This window comes from Dasypus novemcinctus, chromosome 12, assembly GCF_030445035.2.
Source record: "Dasypus novemcinctus isolate mDasNov1 chromosome 12, mDasNov1.1.hap2, whole genome shotgun sequence".
Taxonomy (NCBI): Eukaryota; Metazoa; Chordata; class Mammalia; order Cingulata; family Dasypodidae; genus Dasypus; species Dasypus novemcinctus.
In genome coordinates, this window is record NC_080684.1 from 50,295,153 (window position 1) to 50,314,684 (window position 19,532).

Here is a 19,532-nt window from a genome sequence, read left to right on the forward strand (position 1 = left end):
AATATAAAAGCAGCAACTATAAAACTCCTTGAAGAAACTGTAGGAAAACATCTTTAAGATCTTGTGGTAGGAGGTCATTGCTTAAAACTTAGACCCAAAGCATGAGCAGCACAAGAAGAAAATAGATAAATGGGGCCGCCTCAAAATTAAATACCTTTACACCTTAAAGGACTTTGTCAAAAGGGTGAAAAGGCAGCCGACTCAATGGCAGAAAATATTTGGCAATCACATATCCAATAAGGGTTTACTATCCATGATATATGAATAGATCATACAACTCAACAATAAAACGACAAACTATCCAATTTAAAAATGGGCAAAAGACTTAAAATTGTCCAAAGAAGAAATATTAGGCTGGTGCAAAAGTAATTGCAGTTTTGCACTGTTGAAATTTGCCGTTTGATATTGGCATACATTTTTAAATAAATACGATGATGTTATACATCATTTGAATGTTCATTTCCCGCTTTGTGGGGGTTTTTTTGCTAATAACTTATCACTTGCTGTTTATATTTATTTTAGACTATGAAAACGATGTTAGGCAAAAAGCAAATTTGAGCAATTTGAGTTCAGATGGGTCGTAAAACAGCAGAGACAACTCGCAACGTTAACAATGCATTTGGCCAGAAACTGCTAATGAACGAACAGTGCAATGGTGGTTTAAGAAGTTTTGAACCTTGAAGATGAGGAACAAAGTGGCCAGACATCGGAAGTTGAGAACAGCCAATTGAGAGTAATCATTGAAGCTGATTCTCTTAAAACTACACGAAAAGTTGCCAAAGAACTCAGTGTCAACCATTCTTTGGTCATGTTCAGCATTTGAAGCAAATTGGAAAGGTGAAAAAGCTTGGTAAGTGGGTGCCTTGTGAGCTGACTGAAAACCAAAAAAAATCATTTTCAAGTGACGTTTTCTCTTACTATACACAACAACAAACAATTTCTCAACCCGATTGTGATGTGTGATGGAAAGTGGATTTTGTATGACAACCGGTGTTGTGTCAGCTCAGTGATTGGACTGAGAATAAGCTCTGAAGCACTTCCCATAGCCAAACTTGCACCAAAAAAAGGTCATGATATCTGTTCGGTGGTCTGCTGCCAGTCTGATCCACTTCAGCTTTCTGAATTCTGGCGAAACCATTACATCAGAAGTATGCTCAGCAAATTGATGAGATGCATCAAAAACTGCAACCCCTGCAGCCAGTGTTCGTCAACAGAAGGGGCCCAATTCTTCTCCACGACAGCACCTGACTGCACATCACACAACCAGTGCTTCAAAAGTTGAACGAATTGGGCTACGAAGTTTTGCCTCATCCACCGTATTCACCTGACCTCTCACCAACTGACTCCTACTTCTTCAAGCATCTCAACAGCCTTCTGCAGGGAAACCACTTCCATAACCAGTGGAATGCAGAAAATGCTTTCCAGGAGTTCGTTGAATCCCGAAGCACAGATTTTTATGCTACAGGAATAAGCAAACATTTCTTATTGGCAACAATGGGTTGATTGTAATGGTTCCTGTTTTCATTAATAAAGATGTGTTTGAGCCTAGTTTTAATGATTTAAAATTCACAGTCCTAAACTGCTATTTCTTTTGCCCCAACCTAATACAAATGGTGAAGAAATACATGAAAAAATCCTCAGTATCACTAGCAGTTGGGGAAATGTACACTACAGTGAGATAACATTTCACAACTATCAGACTGGCCACTCTTAAATATATATCCAGAAGAACTGAGAGCAGTGACACAAATAGACATCTCCATACCAGTGTTCATAGTGGCATTATTCCCGGTAGCCAAAAGCTGGAAACAACCCAGGTGTCCATCACTTGATGAATGGATAAATTGTGATGTATACACATGATGGAATATTATGCAGCTATAAGATGTGAGGTCATGAAGCATTATAACAACATGGATGAACCTCGAGAACATTACATTGAGTGATGCAAGCCAGACACAAAAGGACAAATACTGTATGATTGTGCTATTATGAAGTAAAACTCATGGAATTAATAATTAGAGTATAGGTCACCAGAAAATAGAATGAGGGTAAAGAATGGAAATTTGATGGTTAATCAGTGCAGAATTGGTCAAAAGGTTGTTTGTAAATCTTTGGAAATGAACGGAAATGGTGAGAGAACATCATGCTGTTTGTGACTAGCAGAGCTATTATATGGGTATCACAGTGGGTGAAAGGGAAAGCCTAAGGACATTTATATAACTAGAAGGAAAACTAAAAGAAAAAATGTAACATGGGACTGTGTAACAGTGAAACCTCATGTAAAATACAAATATGGGGGAGCGGATGTGGCTCAATCGATTGAGTACCTGCTTCCCATGTGAGAGGTCCCAGGTTCAGTTCCCAGTGCTTCCTTAAAACAACAACAACAACAAGCAAACAAATGAAAAAAACAACTCGGGAACTTGTGTGGCTCAGTGGTTGAGCCCTGGCTTCCCATATATGAGGTCTCCTGTCCAATCCCCAGCTCCAGTACCACAAAAAGTATATGGGTGGTATTGCATATATAAGACTATTTGTACAAAATACGAATACAAATCAACTACAGAAAAGGAAACAATAGCAGCTACGTACAGCAAAGAAAGCATAGGCAGTTTGAGAGGTGATGAAATTTTTTTGTTTGGCTGGTTTTTTGTTTTTTAGTTTTTTATTTTTTATTTTTTAAGATTTATTTATTTATTTAATCCACCCCCACCCCCACCCCACCCAGGTTGTCTGTTCTCTATGTCTATTTGCTGCGTCTTGTTTCTTTGTCCGCTTCTGTTGTCGTCAGCGGCACGGGAAGTGTGGGCGGCGCCATTCCTGGGCAGGCTGCACTCTTCCTTGGCGCTGGGCGGCTCTCCCCACGGGTGCACTCCTTGCACCTGGGGCTCCCCTACGCGGGGGACACCCCTGCGTGGTGCGGCACTCCTTGCGCACATCAGCACTGCACATGGGCCAGCTCCACACGGGTCAAGGAGGCCCGGGGTTTGAACCACGGACCTCCCATGTGGTAGACGGACGCCCTAACCACTGGGCCAAGTCCGTTTCCCTGTTTTTTAGTATTACTGGAATAATGAATATGCTCTAAAAATGATAGTGATGAATGCACAGCTATGTGTTTATTTCAAATACTATTTCTTGTACACTTTGGGTGAATTTATGTTTTATTAATATGTATCAATAAAGTTGATTTGTTAAATAAAAATGGAAGAACTTTCATATTCCATGTGCATGGCTTGGGAGACTAAACATCCTAAAGATTTCGATTCTACCCAAATTGATTTACAGTTTACTGCAACGCCAATCAAAATTCCAGCAGCCTACTTTACAGAAATAGAAAAGTCAATTACCAAATTTATTTGGAAGGGAAACCGGTCCCAGGTAGCCAAAAAGATCCTAAAAAAAAGAACACTGAAGTCACACTCTCTATTCTTGAAGTGTATTATAAAGCTACAATGGTCAAAACAGTATGATGTTACCATAAAGATAGACACATTGATCAGTGAAGGAGAATTGAGAGTTCAAAAATAGACCTTCTTCTCTATACTCAACTGATTTTCGATAAGCCCACCAAGTCCACTTTTCTGGGACAGAACAGTCTCTCTAACAAATTGGGAGAACTGGGTGGGTATCCATAACCAAAAGAATTTAAAAAGATCCGTATCTCACTCTATATACACAAGTCAACTCAAAATGGATCAGATATCTAAACATAAATGCCAGAACCACAGAAACTCTTAGAAGATAACATCTACGAGACCTTGTAGTAAGTGGGGGGGGGGGAGGGGAGGAGTCTCTTAAACCCAAAACACAAGCAACCAAAGAAAAAGTGGATAAATGGGGCTTTTTCAAAATTAAACACTATTTCACCTCAAAGGACTTTGTGAAGAGGGTAAAAACGCAGCCTACTTAATGGGAGAAAATATTTGGAAATTACACATCCGACAAGGGTCTAATTTCCATGATACAGAAAGAGATCCTGCAGCTCAACCATAAAAAGACAAATGATCCAGTTTAAAAATGGGCAAAAGACCTCAATAGACATTTTTCTAAAGAAGAAATACAAGGAGCAATGAAACATGAGAAAATGCATATCACTAGCGACTATGGAAATGCAAATCGAGGCTATAGTGAGCAGTCATTTTACACCTGCTAGAATGGCCCCTGTTAGCAAAACAGAAAACTGCAAGTGTTAGAAAGGATGCGGAGAGATAGAAATGCTTATTCACTGTTGGTAGGAATGTAAAATGGTACAGCTACTGTGGAAGTCTGGTGGTTCCAAAAGTAGTTAGCTATAGATCTACCATGTGACCCAGCAGTATCGCTGGTATATACCCAGGAGAACTGAGAGCAGTGACACAAACAAACATCTGCACACCAGTGTTCATGGCGACATTATTCACAGTTGCCCAAAGTCGGAAAACAACCCAGGTGTCCCATCAACTGATAAATGGGTAAACTGTGGTATACTCATGACGGAATGTTATTCAGCTGAAAGAAGAAAGGAAGTCGTGAAGCATATGACAATGTGGATATACCTAGAGGATATTAAGCAAGCCAGGTAAAAAGGACATATTTACTTCATAATATGACTTCACTATTATGAGCTTAATATAATGAGCAAATTCACAGAGTTAATAGCTAGAATATAGGTCACCAGAGAGAAGAATGTGGTCAGAGAATTGAAAGCTGGGGTTTAATCTGTGCAGAATTGGTAAAAAGTTGTTTGGAAATGAATAGAAATGGTGAAAGCACATCATAGGATTTGTAATTGGTAGTGCTAACGTGGGTATGATAGTGGGGTTTTTTTAACGTGGGGGGGGTAATGAAAATGCTCTAATATTGCTTTAAGTGATGAATGCACAACTCAGCGATTATACCTGTAGTTCCTCTTTATGTATTGACATTTCAAAAGTTTGCCATAATTCTATTTGTTGTTTAAGTCATAATTTTTGTCATTTTCCTACATAAGTGCAAACATTAGGATTATAGTGGGTGTTCAAAAAGGATACAGGAGCTCTTTCAGGAGGGGGTTGTGGGTTTGACAAGATAAATAAGAAAGACGTCAAAGAAAGACAACGAGATCACTGCAGTCAAAAAGAATATTCTAGAAGCACATAATAAACTTTCCTTTTTATTTTTTAGTTGGTAGTGGAAACTGAACCTGAGACTTTATGCATGGGAAGCAGGTGCTCAACCACTGAGCTACACCTGCTCCCCCATAATAAGCTTTCTGGAGTGATGGAAATGTTTTAATTCTTGATGAGGATTGTGGGTTACACAGATAGTAACATTTGTCAAAAGCATTTGACTGTAATGTGTAAGATCTCATTTTACTGGATATATAAACTCTTCTAAATAAAAGCAGAAATTAGGAAGGAACCATATAATCAACAGCCTCTTCATTGTTGACCTCATAATATGTACTAAACAAAATTACCACCTTTACAAATTGAGAAGATGGTGACAGTTTCATAGGTGAACCAAGGCAAATTTGGCTAATAATTCACCTTTGCATGCATTAGTCACCTGTTTTAAATGTCTTCAACTTCTAGTGCTTGGGGCCAGCTTGGATTAGATTGAAGGTTTATCAGGCCTCTGCTTCCATCTGTTCCCCATAGAGCACTCCCTTATTCATGAATGGAAACAAGAAAGTCCAGTTCAGGACATAATAAAACATGAGACAAGACTTTGCACAAATGTGTGAAGCTACTACAAAGCATGTAGCTGAAGAATAAAACTAATGGCAAAATATTTGCCAATTGATATACCTCCAATTCCAAACCAAAAGGCCCAATTACCTTAATCAAAGACCTATTTAGCTCAAATCCTAGGATAACAAATTAAGTTCAGCAACCAACTCATCTGACAGCAGATTCAAAGAACAAATAAAAGTGGAAACAAGGAGCCCATTCAGTACACCTGTGTGTTCAAGAGTTCCTTGGAATGATGCCAAATGAGGGTCTTAAGCCAAAATATAAGAAACACCATTATATCTGAAACAAAAAAAAAATCACAGAGCTGAAATTATTGATCACTTAAGTAAGGACTATACTAGTCACTCACCCCTCCCATGAGCAGAACAGATTGCTGATCTATAAAGGTTTTTAGGGAATTACGGAGTGCAGAAATTGGCAAACTTTGAAAGGCAGAAGTGGGTTAATATCAGCTGTAGGAATGTGGTCACTCAGGTGAGACTGTTGTGCATTGAAATAGTCCATTCCTGATTGGCTGACTTTTTAAAGGACTGGCACTAATTGGTTGGTTTGCAAAAGTGTGTTCACTCAAGCAAATATTTATTGATCGATTAAATTTATTTATTTTTCTTCCCACCCCCCACCCCCCAGTTTTCTGCTCTGTGTCCATTCACTGTGTGTTCTTCTGTGACCGCTTCTATCCTTAGCAGCACCAGGAATCTGTGTCTCTTTTTGTTGCATCATCTTGCTGCATCACCTCTCCGTGTGTGCGGCGCCATTCCTGGGTAGGCTGAACTTCCTTTCGTGCTGGGCGGCTCTCCTTACAGGGTGCACTCCTTGTATGTGTGGCTGCCCTACATAGGGGGATACCCCCTGTGTGGCACGGCACTCCTCGCGCACATGAGCACTGCACATGGGCCAGCTCCTTATGGGTCAGGGAGGCCCAGGGTTTGAACCACAGACCTCCCATGTGGTAGGCAGACGCCCTATCCATTGGGCCAAGTCCGCTTCCCTGATTAAATGCATTTAAAACCAAATCTGGTAGTTACTGTTACCATGACTATAGAAGAGTCATTTCTTGATTAAGACAGTTTAAAACCTGATCTGGTGGTTACTTGTACTATGGCTACTGACCAGTTCATTTATTTCTAGGAATGTGGGAGTGTTTGTTTTTTTAAAGAGCATTTGTAGCTTTACAGAAAAATTATGCAAAAAGAACAGATTTCCCGTGGGAGCCTTTTATTCTCATGTGATCCCCTACCCCAGAAACTTAGAATCTTCTCAAGTATTTTGAAATGTCATAATAAGCCTTGGTGTAGGTTGTTTCTTTTTGTTTTTATTTCCCTATTTCATCATACTGAATACTCAGGAGAAACCTCTCCAGTCTGGGGACTCATATTCTTCTCTTTTGCCTCTGATTCCAGACCATTTTCAGTATTCTTCAGGGACAGATCGGCTCCTTGTCTGTGCCTGCTCCCACTTCAGGAGTAGGCATTTGGTCTGCTGCTGCCTCCATTAACTCATTCACCATCCCTGTATCTCAGGTTCAGCAAACTTTTTTTTTGTAAAAGGCCAGATAGTAAAAGTTGTAACTACTTAACTCTACCATTATAGCATGAAAATACCCATAAATTATGTACAAATGAATGGGTATGGTTGTGTTCCAGAAAAACTTCATGTACAAAAACAGGTGGTAGGCCAAATTTGTTTGCAGACTCCTGCCCTATGCTGTTCATCGTCAATAGGACATTAGCTCAATAAGGACAGGAATATTTGTCTGTTTTATTTATTATGTATAATCCCCACATTTAGCTAGTAGAAGGAGACATCTCTCAACATCTTGTGGTTCAAGGTTACAGATGTTTAGAGTATGTTTGCATTAGTTTCCTATTCTTGTTTTCGTATGGCTTCTGAGAAAGGGAGGGTACTCGTGCCTGTCACTGCTATCTTATAACCAGTAGAATAGGCCTTGATGTTTTATCAGCCTTTTCCAAAATAGTCTAAATATATGATGATATTTGAATTTAGAATATGGTTGAAAGCCCCTTTAGGAAGTCTCATTATAGAATGCCCATATTAAGATTTAGTATAGTTATTTTAAATGTCTACCCTCCTGAATATGTCTTACTTATGTAAGAAGCACATAGACATAAAGAAATTACTTAAGGATTCATTACTTCTTTTTTTTTTTTTAATAAGGTACTAGATTTTGACAACTTCACACCATGCGTGAATATAAGCTAGTCGTTCTTGGCTCAGGAGGCGTTGGAAAGTCTGCTCTGGTAAGTCATTCTTACTGTACTTCAGCATGCATTCACTCCAAGACGTGTTTTTTTTTTGGTTAAGGATTTTATAATTAAGATTCATTTGCTAAGGGAAATCTCCTAGTGATTTTAAAAGCAATGTAATACTTTATAATTTGATTTATATCTGGGTGAATCATATTCTGTCAGTACATTGGTTCCAGACTATTATAAGGAATGCCACAATACAGTTTGAGCTAAGCACAAAGGTGAGAGCTTATAAATTGTGTTCTATTTACATTTCAGAGAAAAGTAAATTTTGATCTTTCTCCCCAGAAGTAGGCTTGTACTGTGTATTTGCTTGAAAATATCAAATAATATTCATAACAGATCTTTTTCAGATACTACCTTTTTTAGTTTTTTAAGTGATTTGAGCAGACATGTTTTCTGTGTCAAGGAAAAGTATAGTATAGCAGAAAAGAAAATATACATTAGAGGTAGGGGAGGAGAGGTAGGGAAAATAACTTGCTGAATAGTTGAAAGTTTAGCAAAGCCTACAAGAAGATAAAGATTGGCCTTTTCTTTCATTCAAGTGAGTGAAAACAATCTCACATGGCCACTAACGAGTGGCCAGCTAGCAGAGAACTTGGCATGATTGGATCAAACTGAGCAGCATGTGTACCTTGGCATGAGCTGCTTTTCCATTTGTAAATAAATCCAAAGTTGATGGGAAGATGTGTTTTTCGTGTGTGTGTACACGCAGCAGTTAGCCAATTTACAATTACCTAATGCATATTGTGATTATTACTTTCTTTTTTCCTTTTTTTCTTTTTAAAAATTTGCACTCGTCCTTGTACATGGGCCATTATAATTTTCTCTGTATCACTTCAATTTTAGTATATGTGCTGCCAAAGCATACACATTATTTTTTTTTAATCTAAAGTTTGATTTTAAAGACAAGCTTTCTAAGGTAATTTTCTCACCAAATGTGTACATTAAAATATTGGAGTTTTTTGTTTGTTTTTTTGTTTGTTTGTTTTTATTTATTTCTCTCCTCTTCCCCCCCCCCCCAGTTGTCTGCTCTCTGTGTCCATTCGCTGTGGTTTCTCTGTGACTGCTTCTATCCTTATCAGTGGCCCAGGAATCTGTGTTTCTTTTTGTTGCATCATCTTGTGTCAGCTCTGGTGTGTGCAGCACCATTCTTGGGCAGGCTGCACTTTCTTTCACATGGGGCGGTTCTCCTTACGGGGCGCACTCCTTGCACATGGGGCTCCCCTACGCTGGGGACACCCCTGCGTGGCAGGGCACTCCTTGCACACATCAGGACTGTGCATGGGCCAGCTCCACACCGGTCAGAGAGGCCCAGGGTTTGAACCACAGACCTCCCGTGTGGTAGGCGGATGCCCTATCCATTGGGCTAAGTCTGCTTCCCTTTTGTTTGTTTTTTTGTAAACGGTTTAGCCACCTGTGTGAAATCAGTTGTTTAAAATTTGGATTTGTTCTTGTTTTCTTTAGAAGTATAATGGTATATTAAACTTTCTTTTAGACTGTGCAGTTTGTTCAAGGAATTTTTGTTGAAAAATATGATCCTACGATAGAAGATTCTTATAGAAAGGTATGTTATGTTAGAAGTCCTTTTGCTTTTCACTCTAATATAAAAATACTTATTTTTAGCTTTATAATAATTGAATGTTGCTTAAAAGTAGGTGAAGAGGCAGAGTTAATTTATAAAATTATTTAGTGGGGAAAATTCGCACTTATTTCCTGGCATTGCATATTTAATTTGACACACACACTTTTAGAACAAGGCCCTAATGTTTTCACCCCTGGAAGAACTGAGTAGTCTGATTTTTAACGTAAGATGTACATACAAAGTTCTTCCTAACCTTCCTTCTTATAACAGCTCTGAAAATGCCAGTGCTCACAAATAGGTGAGTTCCCATGTTCACTAATAGAGCATTCGAAAATAAAACTTAATGTGTGAACATTTTTAACTTAGTCCAGGGGGAGTTGTCTCTCCCTACCTTTATGTAGCAGCCAGCCTGACCCCTGCCATTATGCAGGTGTTGTGTTTCCATTCCTTCTCCATGACCAGTCATCAGAAAAAAAACAAAAAAACCTGCAGATCCCTTCCAGTACCCCAGCTGTGGGGCAGCATCACTCTTCTCCTCTTCACACATCTAATTCTGAATAACATTCCCTGCACCACCACCTCCCCCTGCCGCCCCCCCCCTCCCCCCAAGAAGCATTACATGGAAAAGAGTAGCAGGTATATATAATTCATTTAATAGCTGTGGCACTTGCTTCCTTATTGCCAGAAATCTTGTTCCAAAATGGTGAGGGCATATGGTTATCTAGAGAATTGGAAGTATATCTAAATATTGTGGTAAAGTTGAAATAGAATCATTTCTTAAATTGTTGGGGGTATTGATAATTTACTTTTTTTTTTTTTTTTTTAGCTCTTTTGAAACATTTCCTCTCCAGAATTAACTGAAGAGTGATTCATATTAAGATTGAATCTTGTAGATATCCATATGGATTTTGTACCTAAAGTGATTTGGGGAGAGGGCAATCTATAAACCTTAATTACCCAACTGTATTTTTCTTCTCTACATAGGTAAAATATTGCTTGAGATTGGCTTGTAAAAATGACTGTATGTCTCTGTTTTCAGTCATATTAGCTGTTAATGCATTTTAAGGCAGTTTTCTATACATAAAAACTGAAGGTATGTTTTAATTTTTCCTCCAGCAAGTTGAAGTAGATGCTCAACAGTGTATGCTTGAAATCTTGGATACTGCAGGAACGGTATGTAAAATGAAATTATCAAAGTATATGCACAGTTGGTATAATACTGACCCTATAAATGCCAGTACTTCATAGACATAAAATAAGTTTATAGAAGTCGTATTTGTGTTAAATCTTAAAATTCTTTTTCCTACTCTCTTGAATTTTGCCTATTTTTTTATATTGTACTTCGTAATTGCAGAGTGTCAGTTACTGAAGGATTAATTCAAAAGTTTGTTAGAATGAAAATTTTCATAAGCTCACAAATATTTTTAAAGCAAGTTAAATGTATTGCTGTATTTCAGATAATATGGAAAATAATTGGACATACATTTATTTCTTCTTCAGGAACTGTGTGAAATATTTTGAATAGTATCTTTCCTCCAAAGTATTTACAGCCTAGTTTGATTTTTTTTTAAGTATCAGAAGGTCAAGGGAAGGATTTATTCTGGGTGTATGGGATTCATTCAAGTTATGTTTGGATGTGCCAGGCACTCTGATACTACCCTCAAAGGTTCACAGTCCAGTGAAAAAGGGAAGAGTATGGGAAAATAATAAAATATGGGTAATCATGTTGATGGGCCCCCTAGAGCTAGCTGTCACCAACTTGGACATACAATATGGGTACCTTAAAAAAAAAAAAAAAAAAAACATTTTTAAAAGCTGTTAACTTACACAAGAGCTGCCTTTAAGTAGCCTTTGGAGATGGGGTTTCTGTCCTACCTGAGTCTTTATTGTACATAAAACTACTTTGGTTTATTATTTTTTAATTTAAAAAAGCTATTTCTTGAAATACCACTTTTTCAAACTGTCTTGCCATGGACTGTAGTTTTAAGAAGTGTTATGTAATGCTACAGTATTCTTCATTGAGCTGTAATTATAAAGTTTACTTTGAAAATTGTCAAATTAACTTGTCCAAATGTTGTTCTTAATGATCCTATTCTCCCACTGTAGGAACAATTTACAGCAATGAGGGATTTGTACATGAAAAATGGACAAGGCTTTGCATTAGTTTATTCCATCACAGCACAGTCCACATTTAATGATTTACAAGATCTGAGAGAACAGATTCTTCGAGTAAAAGACACTGATGATGTAAGTTGATTTCTTAACAACCATTATTATAATGGTATCCGATTTAGCTTTTTCCTTAAAGTTGGTGTAGTTTGTTTTTGTTTTCATAAGCATTTTTCTTTAAGGGCAAAAACGTATTTGTAACACAGTTTTCAAATAATACAGTGTAGAATGTGAGAAATCTCTTTTATCCTATGAAAAATTTCTTACTCTTAATATTTTAGATCATGCATTTGGTGGGGAGGAAGGAGAAATGGTAGACAGATGTTATCAGTGGTACAAATGATGTTCTCACCACATTTCTGATAGAATTAAGAGCCTTAACAAGAATCAGATACGTATATGAATACTGCTTAAGCAACTGTGATTCACAACATAATAATTTTAGAAAGAAGCCAACAAATACACTAGAGGCTAATGTTTATTTAGATGCCCCTTTAGAGTATACCATAATGGAGTTTAATCCCTATAGGAAACTTGTAAAACATTATTTTAATTCCTCATCATACTACATAAAGTAGTAATTTTCAATATTGAGCTTAGATACCCCCCTACCTATAGGGCTTGTTAAAACACAGATTGCAGGGCCTATACCCAGATTTTCTGATTCGCTAGGTCTGGGGTCTGGCTCAAGAATTTGCTTTTCTAACAAGGGTCCCAGTGATGTTGATGCTGCCAGTCTGGACACCACACTTGGAGAACTATTTGTTGTAATTAAATTACTATATTATAGTTTAATTATAACAGATATTGTGAGAGTTGGAAGACACCCATGGTAAATACTGCCATTTTCTTGAATTCTAAAACAAGGAAACCTTATGGTACCCTACAATGTTTAAAGCAGCCCCAATGAACATTTTTCAGTTAGTACATCTGTTTTCTGTTGTCTCTGTTTTCTATGATAATTTCTATGATAGTTTCTATGTTAGTTTTCTATGATAATTTCATTTAAACAAGTGTGTATTAAATGCCTATATTCTGCCTAGCACTATAGCAAATAACAGGAATGCAAAAAAGTGTATAGATATGGTTCCTCCCTTCAAGGAACTTATAACTGAGAGTGAAATTAGCAAAACAAATATTTGTAGAACAAGAAATAAAATCAGTTTGGGATGGAATAGGTAGAAAAAGCTCTATGATAATAGTGCATCTTTGAATTGGGCTCTGGAAAAATGTGTTGAACTTATCTAAATGTAAAAAGAGAAAGATGAAGGTGGAGGGGAGGGGGCAGTTTGAGTGTGACTGGCCAAGATGCAAACGTGGGAATGTGCGTTACCTTTGAGAATCAGGCAAGAATTTGACTTGGTTGCTTAACTAGAACATATGAACTTATCTATAATTCAGACCAACTTTACACAGCATTAACTTTCCTAAAGCCCACTTCCTTTTATCTGTTTTCCTATACAGTCTTAAAGTGGAATTGTGATTAGTTTAATTATAATGAATGTTTAATTCGGGTAAGGCAGGCTTATGCTGGACTGTATAAGGAAAGTGCTAGATATTTTTTTCTTTATAATTGGTTTTTTATATGGTCAAAGAACCATTCCCACCCCTAGAGAGAATGAGTATACTAAAAGCATTTCTGGAAGTTAAATTGATTGTGAGACTACAAACATCAGCGGGAATTTTAAAAAATGTGGATATGTGAAGGTTGGGGTATAGAATTTACCAGTGTAGAACTATATACTATAGCATTTCTGTACTATAACATAGAGCTGCTAAATTCTTGTATATCCAAATAATAAAAGTATCCCTTAAAAGTCGAAATTTTTACTTTTTAATTTGAATTTTTTCCAATATTGCTTTAGAAAGCCAATCTCTAAATGGTTAATTGCAGTTTTAAAAAGAATAACTATTATTTTTACCAGTGTTCTTTTGAAATTGTAAGCATCACTTGTATCCAAGCAAAATTAAGTGATTTTTTTTTTTTTTATTATTTAAGTTGATTTAACTTTCTGACTTTTTAATATAGACTGTAAGAGAACTAAAACCAAAAATTCTACTTTAGGGGACTTCCAAATTTCTCCCTTTTGTGTTGCAAAACTAAAGATGTTTATGTGATAAGTACATGTCAGGAAATTATAAAACTTAAAGCTGATTCACACCACTTAAAAATCGTTTTGAAATACTGAAATATGTTGGGTTGTCACAGTAACACCCTTTTGTACTTCCTTTTACAAAGATTATATGTTTTGCTTACTATAATTAGTTGTAAATCCATTGTAATGTAATTTTAAGTTTTTCTTTCCTCTTTTATAAATAGCCCAGAGCTTGTTTTCTAAAAAGTTCACATGAAAGTTTATTTGTATCTATTGTCTCACAGAGGACCTAGGTTATTATGTTTTACTTAGCATACATGAGAAGGGAAGGCAACATAGATAATTGACAATGTAATTAATATACCTTAAAATCAATACTTACTGTGTTTGTCTAACAAATTAGGATTTGAGACTTTCATATTTAACTAATTTTTATGGATATTATTAATTTAACATTTTTCTTTGGCATAATTGGGAAATTAATCCATAGGTTTAACTTAGATTTATTTTTACTTGAATTTGCATTGCTTATTTATTTATTTTACCCTCACAAATGTATTTTTTAGGTTCCAATGATTCTGGTTGGTAATAAGTGTGACTTGGAGGATGAAAGAGTTGTAGGAAAGGAGCAAGGTCAAAATCTAGCAAGACAATGGAATAACTGTGCATTCTTAGAATCTTCTGCAAAATCAAAAATAAATGTTAATGAGGTATGGCAAAATGTTATACTTAAGATAACTCTTCATTTAGGATTCAAAATTAATGGAAAGTAATCTTTGGAAGTAACGTGCCTGTATTAATACAACTCCAGGTGTGCTTAGACTGCTATATTCATCTTCTAGGCAAAAGTAATCTTATGTTAAATATATGCACATTAATAAGCGGCAGTGCTATTTTATCTCTTTATTAAATGCTGATTCAGTAGAATTTACCATGAAGAAATGATAGAGGTGGGGAAAGCAGATTACATCTTCAGGTATAAACGATATTATATAAAAGCTAAAAACTGAAATTCAACAAACCATGCGTGGCTCTTGCCTTGAAGGGACTTAAAGTCATATTGTATATAGCAAAAACATACAGAAAGACTTGAAGAAGAGTAAGGATTGTTTTCTTTGTTGGGTGGTAAATGTTCTAATTGAACTAAGATAAGATCTCTTAGGTTCCTTCAAACTCAGTATTTATTTTAAGGGGAACAATTGTAACTCTAAAAAAAAAACAGTAAGAACTTGGCAATTATAAAAACACCTGGTTTTACTCTGAATCCTTAATTGAACAGAATATTTGCCTTCTGAGGTTCATTTATATCCACAGAACTCCTGCTTTATCAGTTTTTGTGTTTTTGAGGGGTTTATAATGCCTGTAAATTTTAAAAATTAATATATTTGCAGATCTTTTATGACCTAGTACGGCAAATTAACAGAAAAACTCCAGTGCCTGGGAAGGCTCGCAAAAAGACATCATGTCAGCTGCTTTAATATACTAAATGCATTGTAGCTCTGAGCCAGGTATGTTAGTTTATCTTTGTTCTCTAATTTTTAACCATTCATCTTCAGTAAGGGTATTCTGTCAAGAATTTTTTTTGGATATTGGTTCTAAAATAGAAATGGTCACTCCCATTTTAAGATATCTATGAGTTAGTATGATATCTATTAATTAAAATAATTATTTCATTTTCCTGGCATTATCAGTAGTAAAATATTCCATCTAAGTGAATTTTCTAGATAAGTTCATTCAGTTAATACTCACGTGCCAGTGGGGTATTGATTAGTGCTGGCAGTATAGTAAATAGATCAGTGCCTAGCATGTAATATGTACTCAGTTATTAGCTGCTGCTGCTTTTATGCTAAAGATAATGGTTTACTCCTGCTCAGTTCCCTTTAAACCATCATTTTACTATGCTCTTTTCCTTAGGAACTTTTGAAGTTTATGTCTCTGCTTTCCCCTATGTTAAATGCCCTGTACTACCATAACACTCTGATTCTGTGTCTTTTTAGAGTCTTCCCCTACCCCCTTCCTCCATTTAAGGTTTCTCTGTTTAACAGTTTTTGTCATTCCTGGCTCTGTGTTCATTCTCAGCAGCACGCATGTGGTTGAGTTCAAACTCTCCTGTCTGTCCTATCTAGTTTGCTACGTTCAGTCTACTAGATTTGGAAAATCAGATTACCAAGCTTGTTGAGATTATTTCAGCAACTGCATCTACCTGAATGTCTGTTTCTGGAGCTTGCAACAAGTCTCATCCCCAGAAAAATACACTAAAAAAGTATAGACATTTTTAGCCCAGACATACATATAGAAAATCATCTTAAGCAAATAAATATTTAGCTGACAGTGAGTTCTGATTTTACTTTCCATTTGATTTTAGTATAATACCAGCTTTTTTTTTTGACATCCAGCTTAAAGTTGACCTGTTTAAAGATGGAATTAGAAAATATATAATATCAACTCTAAAGCTATAAAGATCCACCAGGAAATAATAAGTTCTATTTTGTCCACTTCCCTGGACCCGTTTCTTAGCCTCTCTTACTGAAAGAGAGTAAGAAAGGTATTGATTTTCAGAAACTAAAAACCCTGGTTTATTTTTGCATCCTGGGGATGTACTTCTCAGATTGTAAACATTCTTATGGGATCATCCATTTTGTTAATATTATCTGGCTTGATTCTATTTTTAATAAGATTGACTTTACCTAAAATTTTAATATGATTTTTAATTTTTTCATTTTAATATGATTTTTTTTCTCTTTTAAACTTCAGAAGGTAATACATTGAAATTTGCACGAAGATACTATGCCTTTTTGTATCCGAATTTTTCGTTTAACCAAAACAAAACCTTTTTAAGAGGGCAGCAAACTAATGAAGGATGTTGTTAATGGGGAGAGGAGAGGCCTGTATGGAAATCCCCTATATTTTTTAATGTAAAATTTATATAATCTAAAGCTTCTTTAAAAGTAAAAAATTAACTCAAAAAAGGGGGGGGAGGGCAACAGAATAGACTGCATCATTTTTGGAGTGAAAAAATAAAAATATGGACTCATGCTTTGTTTTGCAATGAAATGGATACATTGTCATTAATGATTAAGGCTAGAGCCTATATTATTTTATCATTTTTTTTAATCCCCCCCCCCCCCATTGTCTGCTCTCTGTGTCCATTCGCTGTGTGTTCTTCTGTGACCACTTCTATCCTTATCAGCAGCACCGGGAATCTGTGTCTCTCTTTGTTGCATCATCTTGTTGTGTCAGCTCTCTGTGTGTGCGGTGCCATTCTTGGGCAGGCTGCACTTTCTTTCACATTGGGCGGCTCTCCTTACAGGGTGCACTCCTTGTGCATGGGGCTCCCTGTGCGGGGGGACACCCCTGCATGGCAGGGCACTCCTTGCACGCATCAGCACTGCACATGGGCCAGCTTCACATGGGTCAAGGAGGCCCGGGGTTTGAACCACGGACCTCCCATGTGGTATACCAGACAGACGCCATATGCATTGGTCCAAGTCCGCTTCCCTAGAGCCTATATTATATTTATTTCTAACACTTTAAGACCTTTATCTTAATGTGTTCCTTTGGCTTTTTAATATGCTCTTTTCAACCTATGTTTACAACTTAATTTTTTTCTCCTTTTGACAGGTCTGAAGAACTGTTGCCCAATTCAACAGTGCCAGCATTCCAACTTTGTTAAACCTACCAACATCTTAAATGGACTTTCCTGTGGTGGTACCCTTTTAAGAGGCGGATGAAAGCTACTACATCAGTTTGCACATTCTAATCACTTTCCAGTATCACAAGAGAGATTTTTACTTATATCATAGTCCTAGAGTATGCAGCTGGTAAAACCAGAGGCTATGTCCAGTATTACTGCTTAAGAGACATTCTTCATCCACCAATGTTGTACATGTATGAAAATGGTGTACTGTATACTTTAACACACCCCATAAACTTTGTATTGGAGAGTACAATAATGTAAATCCTAAGAGCACCACTATTTTAGCTTAATAAAAGAAAGTCCAAAGAGCTCCTATATAGACTACTCCAGATAACTTCGCTTCTTTGATACTTGTAGCTTATTGTAATTTTTTTTAAGAAATTCAAGGTCATTATCATTGTATTGTACAAAATAAGCGCTTTTTGATTAATGCAGCTATATAGTTTTTTTAATTTTTGAAAAACCTGTGGAGACAGTGATCTTGTCTTTAAAATATGATAGTCCTTTCAGTAAAATGTCTCAGATTAAAGACATTGCCTTTAATATCTGTTGGGAAGGAAATGTCCAGACTTTTCAAATCTCTTATTATATGTTTCCTTTTTTGTTTACATAGGGAACAATGTTTATAGTTGTGTGTACAGTGGGGGTCTACAACAAGAAGTGTATATTTTCAAACAATTTTTTAATGATTTAACAATTTTTGTAAATCATTTTCAGGCTTCTGCAGCTGTAGATTCTCACTGTGAATCCCTTGCTTGCTCATGCATAAGTGTATTTGCAATACCAAATATACAGGTTTAGTATTTTTGCCTGTTAGTGATTGTTTCACATGTGTAACGTTTTGGTTGAGATGTTAAATGGTGGACGAGTACTGTGGATGTGGATGTGGGAAGTAATTTTAATCATGTGTAATTGGTCACAAGGCCTAAGTTACAGTAACTATTGCTGTTTTATTTAACAATGCCTTGTTGCTTTGTATGCATTAACGTTTGGGTGTAAAGATTGTGTGTCTATCCAACAGGGAGCCACAGTATTTAAATTGACCAACCTAATGTTACAACTACTTTGAGGTGGCCAAATGTAAACTAAAAGCCTTAATTAAAGTGGTGCAATTTTGTATAACTTAGCATCAATAGTTCAATAAATTTGGATTGCCATGCAAGGGCTTGCATTATAATTACTTGCCACTTGAATGTTTTGTGTAATATTTAACAGTGCTAGTAAATAAATATGGGTTTAACTTTTTTAATGTAATAGGTGCATTTTACACCGTGTGGTTTCATAATAACATTTGGACAAGCAAGAGTCGTTCATTAATTTTAGGAATGATGAGTAAAAGATGCCATATATTTCTGTATTGTTTGAATATCCACATAACCACCTTTTGAACTTTTCTTTGGGAAAGAACTTTGTAAATCAAGTAATATTACCTCAGACATATACCTTCTGGGTAATTTTCAGTAGCTCTTTTGGGGTGAAGAAGGGAGGATTGAAAATACTTTGGATGTTAAACTGACAGATTATTTTAAATGTAGGATGAAGTTACACGTAGAATATTATGGTTATAAAATTTTTTTAACAAAGTGGACTCAAGTACTACTTTCTTCTTAGATAATAGATCTTTTTTTTTGTCTTGTGTGTGGTATAATTCAGTTCTTTAAAATTTGTAGACAGACTTTTAACTCAGACTTTCTCAAAGTATTTGCCAGTCACTGGAGCATACCAGCAATTAGTGATAATGTCTAATGTAGGGGTGTCTGCTAATCCCCTAAATACATGCTATTTGGATGGGACATTTAAAGGTTTCATTTTAAGAGGAAAAGAGTCTTATTCCTTACATATTTAACTCACAGCATTCCATGGGTTTAAAGGCCTGAAGCAAAAGAAAGTTTTATTCTAGAAGCCACACTTAAATAAGAGGCCTGTTTTGACAGAACTCTTTTTTATTTACAGTTATTTGGGGGGAAATTAAACCCAATAAGAGGGCTTGTACAG

At 36.3% G+C, this 19,532-nt stretch overlaps 1 protein-coding gene and 1 pseudogene across 2 annotated transcripts in view; one reads left to right on the forward strand and one right to left on the reverse strand.

Moving 5' to 3' along the window:
* Positions 1 to 19,120, forward strand: part of RAP1B (RAP1B, member of RAS oncogene family) — a 48,402-nt gene extending 29,282 nt beyond the window's left edge. For both annotated transcript variants that reach the window (XM_058308405.2, XM_058308406.2), the window contains 7 exons: positions 7,899 to 7,981; positions 9,489 to 9,557; positions 10,692 to 10,748; positions 11,682 to 11,822; positions 14,407 to 14,550; positions 15,232 to 15,348; positions 17,462 to 19,120. In XM_058308405.2, the coding sequence (XP_058164388.1) occupies positions 7,925 to 7,981; positions 9,489 to 9,557; positions 10,692 to 10,748; positions 11,682 to 11,822; positions 14,407 to 14,550; positions 15,232 to 15,318 (555 nt within the window). In that variant the 5' untranslated portion in view covers positions 7,899 to 7,924 and the 3' untranslated portion in view covers positions 15,319 to 15,348; positions 17,462 to 19,120. The remainder of the gene's footprint in view (positions 1 to 7,898; positions 7,982 to 9,488; positions 9,558 to 10,691; positions 10,749 to 11,681; positions 11,823 to 14,406; positions 14,551 to 15,231; positions 15,349 to 17,461) is intronic.
* LOC111760755 (U6 spliceosomal RNA) lies at positions 8,776 to 8,859 on the reverse strand (annotated as a pseudogene).
* Positions 19,121 to 19,532: the final 412 nt, after the last annotated feature.